Genomic DNA, 10,844 nt, shown 5'->3' with positions numbered 1-10,844 from the left:
GAGAGGAGAAGAAACAAGCCACCCCCGCCCGTGTGATGAATTTTGAAAGAGGAAAAATGTGTTTGCGTTGCAACGAGCTGTTCTGTTCCCTTTGGTTTGTTTCTCGCTGCTAGCGGGGACAAATTTTGGCGCCGCTTTGATTCATGCCCCTAACATTGTATGTGATTCAAACTGTTCTCTGTTGAATTTCTGATGGGATGGTGCTTGTCATTTGTACGAGCGTCAGCGTATGATGCACTTTGTTTGTACTCCCTCAGTTAGTCCTGAGATACAAGGCATTATCAGGCTTTGTTGCAGCGAGAACAGAAAAGTACAGAAGGGGGGGGGGGGGGGGGGGCATGGCCCATATGCCCGAGAACCCGAGCCCGACCTCCAGGTGCGCAAGCGACGGCGTCCGTCCATTTGGATGCGGGCGGGCGGACGGCCAGGATTGGCCGGTTGTTAAAACCCTAACGCGGAGGGGAGAAAAGCCCCCGCAGTGGTTGGCCTCCCGAGTCCTATCTGCTAATCCCCTTTCTTCCTCCCCCACTCCGCCCGCCGCCGCCTATCCATTCCAAGGTGAGTGAGACCGCCGCGGCGGGGCCCCTCTCCTCTTCCCGTGTATGACCGAGTGCCGCCGCGTCGCCTGTACTCTTGCTGTGTCGCCGGTTTCGTTTTGCTTTACTGTTACTAGGGTTGGACCGCTGCCTGTGCGCGGTACCGTCGATTGATTGCTCGAATGGTCGGTATTGTATTCGTTGTACGTTCAATCTTCGCAATCTGGGTTGCTGCTTGCTTGTGTGCGTGTTTTTTATTCCGTCTGCGACCTAGATTTAGCCCTCGAGCAAGCATCAAGGGGCTTGTGAGATTTAGATTTAGCAGCACGACTTGCCTACCTGCCGTTTTGGTGGATTCGGGTGTACGATTCCGCTGGATTTGCGGAAGCGCGGCTGCCTCGTGCTCTTTCACTTTGTATATCCTCACTTGTTTATACATGACGGGTCCGTGCTGTCTGTTTGTTCCCTCCTCTGTGGCTCATGTGACAGTTTTGTGACTTTTCTCTTTCAGATGAATGTGGATAAGCTCAAGAAGATGGCGGGGCGCTGTGCGCACCGGAGGAAAGGGCAGCGTGCGCAGGTGCTTCCTTCCTCTTCTTCCTCTTCACATGTGTTACAGTTTTGGTGATTATTAGTATGAAAGCATCCTGCTTCAAGCTTTCATGTAGCTAGTGTACGTTGCTTGATCCCAAGCCTATGCATGAGAGCGTTTACATTTGTCACATGGTAGTGACTCCCCAATATATTCATTATTAGAAGTATCTTCATGTCATTACAATTCACATAGTATTTGGTACCATGTAATTCCAAAAAGTAATGGTTAAACTGTGCTTCTGATATCAAGCCGATCTCCAAAAGGGCAAGTAGGCACTATCAGACTGCAAGTTGTGCTAACTGACATAATAGGCATCCATATTTATATATATGCTATCTTTTTGTGGCAACTTGTGTGGAAATACATCCTTGCGAAGTCCTTCACATATATTTGTAGATACATAAACACCTAAGCTTTGTATTGTGATAGAGTTTCTTCTGAGCCCATAGCCTCATTGACCAATATCCTCTGTAATACTGCAAAGGATATCCTTCCCCCATTCTAATAATAATGTGGCGATGTAGTTTTTTCTGGACCCATAGTTCAATACTAATAGTACATGAGTTAAATTTGTTGGCAGGAAGAAGAAGGCAGTTCACAAGACCACAACCACAGATGACAAGAGGCTCCAAAGTACTTTGAAAAGAATCGGAGTGAACACTATTCCTGGCATTGAGGAGGTTAACATTTTCAAGGATGATGTTGTTATCCAATTTCAGAACCCCAAAGGTGAAATCTTGCCATTCTGATGCATTAACTTCTACAGATCATTGACTTGTCTAACGTTGTTGATCTTTCTGTTTGCTGCAGTGCAAGCATCCATTCCTGCAAATACGTGGGTAGTCAGTGGTGTACCACAGACGAAAAGTGAGTGGATATGGAACCTGTGCATGCCTGATCGTTGTTTAAGTATCCTTCTGTAGTTATGTTTATACAGTCGCACAAATACATAGCTGCTCGTCCCTAAGACATGGTTTGCTGCTTGACTATATATTACTGTCTTGGTTCTCATGTCCATGGTTCATTAATAGGCAAGTTGTATGTATTAATAGTATCTTAATATTTTTCTTGATATGCTGTAAAAGCTAGGATTGCAATAATTTACTAATGGCCTAAATTTTAATTGCCTTGTTCACAAAATGTAACGAGTGTAGTTCCTTATATTTTCCATGATCCTTGCACCATAGAATTATATAGTAAAAAGAACTGCAGTAAAAGCAACCTTTCTTAATGTTAAATGCAAACTGATCCATACGCCATATTCATTGCTGCATTATAATTCTTCATTGTGGTGACTGATCTCATCATTGGCTTTCTTACTTGAACAGGTCTACAAGATCTGCTGCCAACAATTATCAACCAACTGGGTATGGCTCTTTTTACATTGTTTCATTGAATGCACTTTGATTAATTTCCCCTGCTTGTTGTGAAACAACTCATTGTTATTGCTTGGGTAACTTTGGCTTCCTCCTTTTCAGGTCCTGATAACCTGGAAAACCTTCGGAGGCTTGCTGAGCAGTTCCAGAAGGTACCTGGTGCTGAGGGTGGTGCTAGTGCAGCTGCACAGGATGATGATGATGTCCCTGAGCTTGTCCCGGGAGAGACATTTGAAGAGGCCGCAGAGAAGGAAGCAGAGCCAGAAGAGAAGAAAGAATCGTAATTTTATTGCACATCTGATCCGTTGCTGTGAAGGGTCGTTGGTTCAGTGTTGCCATCTACCATGCGAGAGGCGAGCTCTTCCGTGAACTCTGACGTGCCTCATTCGTTTCCATGAGTTTTCAGTTTTACAAGGATTTGGTCGAATCCCAGTCAAATTGAGTTTTGCAACAAGTGTGTGTTTCACGTTCGCAAGTAATTTTTTGATATCGAGAAATGTGTAGAGCTGTAATTTAGTGGAGGCTTAAACTGCAAATGGTGGGTGGTGATGATGGATGAGAGCTCTCAACTCTTGAGTATTTCAATGTTCTCGATGGTCAGTAAGCACGTGGTGGTTCTTCGACGGTTGAATGATCAGCGATTTTCAGATTTGTCCTCTGAAATGCTCGGTTCCGGTTTTACCAAGATGTGCATGTGCCCATCTTATCCTGCCACGGTGATGATTGACAACCATCCCAGGTGCCTTGCCAACTTCCATCTGAATGGAGCCGTCAAAGATTGATCTGATGCGCCAGGTTCGATGCATAAATCAGTAACGAAATGCAAGCGTCTCCAACAACACAAACACCAGCGTATGGCCGGGAGACAAATGGAAGTGAGATCAGACTCTGCATAACTTCCAGTTTCGTCATAAAATACACTGGATTCAAGACCTAGAACTAGTGCAACCAACATAAGGCTTATCACGGCTGATGATTTCCCTCGTCGAGATCATACAAAAATGGATCTGCTAATCAGACCAGCTCGGCATCACACAAAGGACCAGTTCACGAAACAGAAAGCCAGGCAGTGGACGTTGCTGTCCTCGCCTAGCACCTTCCACGCTACAGCTTGATCGAATGAAACATGGCGACCCATTCCTGACATGCACACTCCCGACGGCAGGTACACGTAACCCTAAAACAAGGAATAAAACCATGAAAATTATTGTCATATATATGGGCATTCAAAACTGAAGAGCATGGCAATTATTCATCATATGGACGTGAAGGATGATTTGATGCCGGGGGTGCATGGAAGCGGTTCTAACCTGTTCCATCAATTTTGAGATATCCGAGAACAATGCTTTTCTTCCGGACTCGTCAAAGATTTTGTCTAGCGTCAGATCTTGTAGGGCAACAAGGGATGTCTCTAACATGTCAAGCCCTGCCTTGTTGGCAAACGTAAACATAGGTTTCTCCTGAGACAACACAAGAGATCCAGCATGATTATCACAAACTTCACACATAATATTCAAAATTTCATTGCGGAGTAGAATAAATAATTTTCACATGATAGCAAAAGGTTATTTCATAGCATTCAGAGCAGGAATAACGTCACGAACTGGATACGAGAAATGTACATTTGACTGCAACATTCAGCAAGGCGCAAGCTCATCTACTCATGCATAAATCATATATAATTTGTTATTAGGTTTGAAGGGTGCCTTTTTCTCGACCTTTCAGGCAATGCCTTTTGGGATGTCTCTCCCCTTGGATCAAGTTTTTTCTTTTAGGTTCAAAAGGCAGCACAGATGTTGTAGTGCAAAAGCATAAACATCGCAGGCTGAGGTATCTGCCTCTACTTTAGAAGTATATTAAATATATATAAAAAAAAAGTAGATTTGAGTCGGACTTGTATGATACCTTAAAAGAGCAGCAAAGAATAGCATCTGGATGATGCCAGAGCATTTTCAATAATGCCTCACCACCTTCACCTGATTGATTAAGTAATTCCACGCCTAGATGGTAACTACATTGGAGCCCAAAAAACCAATCATGCACTTACAGTTGAAAAGAATTTGCGACATATCAGAAACGCCATAGAAAGACAATTATAACTTCACTTACTGATAGCTCTGGCAAACCCATCTAGCCAGTGTGCCTGCTTCAGGGAAGCCAGAAAGCATCCTTTGCCCAGCGTTTAGACCAGATTGGGAGGGAGATATAGCCATGGAAACTCTTTGCACAGCAGAAACAACGCTACGAACATATTGGCGGGCCATAGTTGCAACGCTATCTTGAAGATGCATCTCGTAAGGGAATTGAAAGGCGATTGTCAGCACAGATCTCAAATTACAGTCATCTGGAGATGCATCCCCTGAGGCTTGGGGTGTGGCAGAACCCACATCAAGACTAGATGCCAAATCTAGCGTCCTACCAGAGGGTACACCATCCTGCATGAGATACAATAGTCAAAAACTGCAGTGGGGAGGGAATTGCAAGGAACAAAAACTAGTGTATACTTTAAAATTAGAATAGACCTCTTAGCTACAGATGGCCAAATGACTAGGTAACAAATTACAGTTAGCTAGAACAAAGGGCAATATTTTTCTAAGAAAATATTACAATCTCTTTATACAGTATGCCAATAGCAGAACTGTGAGTCTTTGATGCGAAATGGGAAAATAAGACATGATGGAAAAAACAAGCAAAAGACCTAAACAGATAATGATTTGTGGTGAACACTGAACACACTACCATTGGAAAAGAATTTGACATGTCAGATGAACAATTTTACACTAGATATGAATCAAGTTATAGCATGTCAATGACCTATTGTGGATAATCCACAATCCACTACCAATTATTGCAGCAACGAAAACAAGCAGTTGCCTAAGGGGAAAAAAGATGAAAAAGATACTGTAGTTGGCGATGCTTAACTGTTTTCATATCAAGTGGTATGACACGAAAGCCAGAAGAAATCAATGGAGCATCATCCGGAAAATGTTCATCAATAGGTGCAAACACAAGCTGGAATGAGGAACCCACAGATTTCTCATCTATTCCAGTGCATAGCTGAAAATTAAAAGAACAAAGAAAATATTAGCAATTCATACATGATATAAACTAAATATTTTTGTAGGATGGTCAACCTTTTCAAGTGATCGACAAAATAAATGAGCTAATTTGCTTGTCCTACACATCATATATTTAAAAAGGGGAGTAACAGAATAAACAATACAGTCTAAAAATTGCTCAGGATACCCTGGACGCTGGACCTATTTCTTTGTTCAAGTCTCCAATAGTATTACTAAACATACATGGCCCAGTTATTAATCTAATCAGCTGTCAGATTAGATCATTTGATGTACTGTAAAAGAGACAATTAACCAAATATAGATAAACCACCATATCCTATGAGCATACAAAATAATTATAATGTGAAAGAGACTATAAACATAACATTTAGAAGCTACCAAATAACATTGATATTGTGCTACTAGACGCATTTTGTTCAGTGAGAGGCAATGCAGGACCTCAAAAGAAAAGAAGCGATGACCCAAATATTACCTGGAGAAGGTGAATGTCCCTTGAAAGAAGAGCTTCATCATGAGTAAGGGATTGTCCTTCAAGGCGGACAACTTCAAGAATCTGGGAATTATTCGGTAGTTAATGACAGTAATTAATATGTCACATGGTACATCTAATATCACTAGCCAACAATGAGAATGAAACTAATGGTGGGAATGTAAAAAGGTAACAAAATCAGTGTGAATGAAACCAAATAGCTCACAAATCACAAGGACACATGCTTTCCATAGAAACAACCGCAAACATACCTCCTCGTTCTCCACTGTGTGAGCAAGTGGCATGATCATCTGGCCCCCAGAAAATCTCATAGGTCGCAACCCAGGAAGTGAGCACGCACTGGCCTTCAATGATGAAGCCAAATAGGCATCAATGTTGTAATCGGCCCATTCAGATCTATGCTCCCTCAGAAATCGAACCAGTACAGCCGGTGGAACACTCTAGAATAGCAATGCGAAACATGTAAGGATTTTGCATGGCTGACTTTATTTATAAAAAACTTTTGTATATGGGGAAGCTATGTTGGTAATTATCATGTTAAAAACACTCATATCAATATCACATCTTTTTTACTTCAAATTGGGCAGGACCTCTTCCAATCACCAAATAGAGGGTGCAACTGCCACCACTGCATTTCAGTAGGATCCGTAAATCTGTGTGTACAATGTTCCTGTTCGACCAATGCATCTATTGTGCTACTTTTCTCTTAACACTAATTGTGGTACAATTACTAAGTCAAAATCTAAAAAAGCAATTATAGCATCTCATATACATAGATTAACAACAATGAGGTGCACAGCCAGGAATATTCATTGAAGTTCAAATCAAGTACTACAATCTTAAAGTTAACACTTAACAGAGTCAGACCTCAGCAATCCAGGGAACTCACAACATAGCGATTACCGTTACCTGCAGTAACATGGATGCCTTTGCACAAATAATGCCTCCAGGGGCTCCAAATGTAATGCCCACATTGCTGTTATTCCTAATTTTCTTAGTTGAATTGCAAGCAACGACAACGTCTTCAATTCCATCTCCACCCATTATAGACCAGCCATCATCATTGAAACCGCTAATGGCATCATTAAAGCCCCTAATGGAAGCATAAGATGGTTTGATGTTTTTAACTGGACAACAAGTTGTACATGAGAGTTGGGATGGAAGTTCAATAAAAATTACCTGCTCAGCCTTTGACTAAAGGTCCTTAGGACTGCAGGTTGCCTACCCAAGGCGTACACTACTTCCCCACTTGTTTCTTGAGCAATTTGTCTAAGGTGGCGCAGTGCCTGGATACATAAAGCAGCTTGTAAATTTTAGCATCAAGTATAGCGATAAGAACTACTATTCGAAGTTTCAAAAAGAATAAGTGGTCATTACTCATTTTTAGGACATATACAAAAGACTATTTCAATCATGAATAAATAGCTTCCCAGAAACTGATGATTGTCAATCTTTTCAACAAAATTTACAAATTTAAACTGAAAACATTGGATCAAACAGATTGCAAGAATGTACCACAGTAGTCATTTTCTGTGCAACTACTATAGAAGACTCATACAGTGGCCGAAGCACTTCAGGAACACTCCATGCCTAAAAGAAGAAACCAGATACAATCATTAATGGACAACATACAAACTGAAAGTGTTGAAGGATTAAAATACAAATATAAAGTGGGAACCAGACCTTGAGATCTAGATGGTCCACTATATGCACGATCGAACCGCCACCTTCACATGGGCGGACTAAATACCCACTTGGAAGCATCTCAGCTCTTTCAAATTGCTGTGCGGAGGCTGCATTCGGACCACCCCCGGAACCACTCAATGATCTCTCACAGACCTTAGAGATGGAGGAAGGTTAACAAATATAATGTCCTGGCCTGTTCTTTATCAAGGAAATAAAGATAAAACTGCAGTTCAGCTTCACACATACCACAAGGCTGCCATCTTCCATTGTTGTTGTGTATCGTAACGTCCAAAAATCACGTGCAGGGACTAATGTAGTTGGGGCATACATCTGTAGGAACATAAAAACAATAGCATCCACAGAATGAATCGTGCAGTTCACCAGAAAGGCTGAAGAAGCATCATGAATGCAGCAAAACAAAATTGCCCACCTGCATGTAGACAAGTTCAATTGTCCCCCCATTTCCAGCTGGAAACATTGTAAACACTTCAAGGCTTCGACAATCACGGAACCAAGATGGACGATCTTTCAAGATCTCTATGACCTGCAGAACACAGTCATATCATAAACAGAATTTTTTGAAAGTAAATAATAAAAAGCAGTTAAATTTGTCATTTGTTGGTAGGTTAAAGATGAAAATATTCGAGGGCATTTGTACGGTCAAATAAAGATTTAGGGTTTTTTTACGAGACATAATCTAAGGAGGTATAGATGAACACACTAGAACAAAGAAAAAAATGAGGGATATCCATAAAGGTAGCATGAAGTCCCAAACAGTTGAAATACTTACTTTTGTTGGTTCTAGATTAACCAAACCACATGCGCGCGCAGCAACACCACGGCAACCATGAGAAATGGCCACAATACCAACCGAATCCGGACCAGGCTAATATCACAAAACAAAATGTAGTTAGCACCTAGCACTTATCTGGAAAAAAAACACGCAGTGTGTAAGCTAAAGAACAAGAAATCAGAGTTGGCATATAACCTTCATCCCAGGCATCTGGACCCAATCAATAGCTGTCCCAGTAGCCTTTGAGAGGAACTCTGTGAAGGTCTCTTCTGCAATCGCAAGGAGTCTGAAACAAGAACAAAAATCACATTATGGTTCTTGAAATGGCAATGATACGCAATTCTCCTGATTCCCAGACGATTTACTTACCCAGAAGGGTTACTTGTATCCCTTATAGGGTTTGGAGGTGTAGTCACATTTGATTCACAACTTGTGTCATTGGCCAATGAAGTCTGTACCCAATTAATGGATGTTATCAGGAAATTGTAATGGTAGAATACTCCGGTTGGCATTGTATTACCCCAAGGATCAATATTAAATAGATTCTACACCACCTGATGCACATGCACAACAGGGTTGCAATAGGTGTTACATGCACCAACCCCCAAAAAACAGTCTCATCTCATTGGCATGAGTTTGTTGGCACTTGAGGTACAAAGTAATGCACAGAACTGGACTTCACTTCACATAAACCACCAACTCAGCATAGTACAAATACGGTATCAACAAAGGCTAGCATGTTGAAAACTTACATTCTGCAGCTGCTGCCGCATGTGCGCATTTTCATGAACCAACTGAGAGACCTGCTTCTGAAGGCGCTCATTCTCTTCCATAAGAAGCTTGTTCATTGCCGTCAACTTCCTGTTGACAGCCTGAAGCCGAGACGACTCCTTGCGCTGCTTATCGCGGCACCTACAGCAAGACAGGCATATTTCAGAAAAGAAATATCGAACGCATTCTTCACTAGAACTAGTGAGGTAGGGGTGTCTGGTCCAATTACCTTCGGTTCTGGAACCAAACCTTGATCTGCTTCGGCTCAATATTGGCAAGTATGGGGCACTCCCGCAGCAACTGCTGGCGCCGTGAGGAGCTTGGCTTGGGGCAATCGATGTAGAGGCGCTCGAGAACCTCAACTTGCTCTGGGGTGTAGCGCACGTATTTCCCCGAGTCCATCCCATGGACTTTATCAAATCCACCACTATCACTGCTTCCCCCTCGCATCGCCACCGCGGCAGCCATTGTTCCCTTCCCGACGCAAAATCCAGACCACACAAACCTCGTCCCCTTCCGCTTAATTAGTTATTAGTTGTCCGCTGCCCTTCACAACACTTGAGCTGCCGCTCGCACGTGACCTTGCAGTTGGCGAAGATCCCTGGGTAGGAAAAGGAAGTGGAGAATTGTGAACGGGGCACGTCGCGGAATTTTGCTATAACTGCATACTACGAGGGATGGAAATGCAGAGAGCAAAAATGGTGAGGTCGTTGAACAGATAATTGGGGAGATTAATTTCCCAGAATGGAGGGAAGGCGAAACGGAGAGTAAAGGCAGTAGTAGCCTTTTTTTTTTTGAAACGGAGGCAGTAGTAGCCTTAGCCAAAACAAAATCGCAGACCCAAAAATGCCATACCCCTGAAGTGATCAAATCCACAACACGAATGGATAAGCGCAGACAACCAAACCAAAGTGAGATCTACACAGGCACAGGCAAGGACGAGGCAAGAGCAGAAATGCAAAACCAAACGGGGACCCCTAGCTCTGACCTGCAGAGGAAGCAGACGGCGGCGAGGCCGCCCGCGAGGCTCCCTAGCTGTCGCCGACCGGCACGCACGGTTGGGGGCGGGCGCCGTAGAGCAGAGAAGACAAGCGCGCAACCTCAGAGCCTCCCCGCGCCTGAGCCGCCTCCCGCGGCGCCTCCCATCGATCGGCGGCGGACGGATCGGATCAAGGGGCGCAGCAGGCAGGTAGCTACTCCGTCCGGCGCTTGGTGGTGGTACTAGGGTTTGTGGCGTCGTAATTGAGGAGGGAGGGAGAGAGCGAGGGGATGGGGAAAGGTGACAGCCTTAAAGCGGAGACAGAGACGTGGAGCCGCAGCAGCAGCGTGCAGCCGCAAGCCAAGAAGAGAGAGAAGGAAGAGGCCTGGGGCACTGTACTGCAGCTGCACGCCTATATACCCGCCTCGCCTGGGGCACTGGTGTGTTTGGTTTGGGTTGGCTCGGACCAGCACTGTACTTGGTTCAAAAATGTATGGGTTGGGTTAAATACGGGTTGGAATGGTTCTCTAAGGGTGTG

The 10,844-nt window shown here is 43.5% G+C and overlaps 1 protein-coding gene and 1 pseudogene across 1 annotated transcript; one reads left to right on the top strand and one right to left on the bottom strand.

The window, feature by feature from the left end:
* The first annotated feature begins 1,047 nt into the window (after positions 1–1,047).
* LOC101754337 lies at positions 1,048–3,138 on the top strand (annotated as a pseudogene).
* Positions 3,139–3,362: 224 nt separating this feature from the next.
* LOC101753941 (homeobox-leucine zipper protein HOX10) lies at positions 3,363–10,673 on the bottom strand. Its single transcript, XM_004985980.4, has 19 exons — positions 10,316–10,673; positions 9,557–9,928; positions 9,309–9,468; positions 8,926–9,008; positions 8,752–8,842; positions 8,554–8,649; positions 8,194–8,307; positions 8,010–8,093; positions 7,761–7,916; positions 7,593–7,667; positions 7,257–7,363; positions 6,987–7,170; positions 6,329–6,517; positions 6,060–6,140; positions 5,430–5,564; positions 4,617–4,942; positions 4,413–4,518; positions 3,818–3,967; positions 3,363–3,684 (listed from the first exon to the last, which is right to left on the bottom strand). The coding sequence occupies exons 2-19, from the start codon at positions 9,793–9,795 to the stop codon at positions 3,538–3,540; spliced, it is 2,523 nt and encodes an 840-aa protein (XP_004986037.1). The 5' UTR covers positions 9,796–9,928; positions 10,316–10,673; the 3' UTR covers positions 3,363–3,537.
* Positions 10,674–10,844: the final 171 nt, after the last annotated feature.

This window comes from Setaria italica, chromosome IX (genome assembly GCF_000263155.2).
Source record: "Setaria italica strain Yugu1 chromosome IX, Setaria_italica_v2.0, whole genome shotgun sequence".
Taxonomy (NCBI): domain Eukaryota; kingdom Viridiplantae; phylum Streptophyta; class Magnoliopsida; order Poales; family Poaceae; genus Setaria; species Setaria italica.
Note: the sequence above shows the minus strand (reverse complement) of the source record. Positions and strands in the feature narration are given on the sequence as shown.

Coding starts and splice junctions, on each gene's coding strand:
- LOC101753941 (XM_004985980.4), bottom strand. CDS start 9,795: ATGGCTGCCGCGGTGGCGATGCGAGGGGGAAGCAGTGATAGTGGTGGA. Junction 6,518..6,986: donor AGGCATCCATGTTACTGCAG/GTAACGGTAATC, acceptor TTGCTATTCTAG/AGTGTTCCACCGGCTGTACT. Junction 3,685..3,817: donor TCTCAAAATTGATGGAACAG/GTTAGAACCGCT, acceptor TCCTTGTTTTAG/GGTTACGTGTACCTGCCGTC.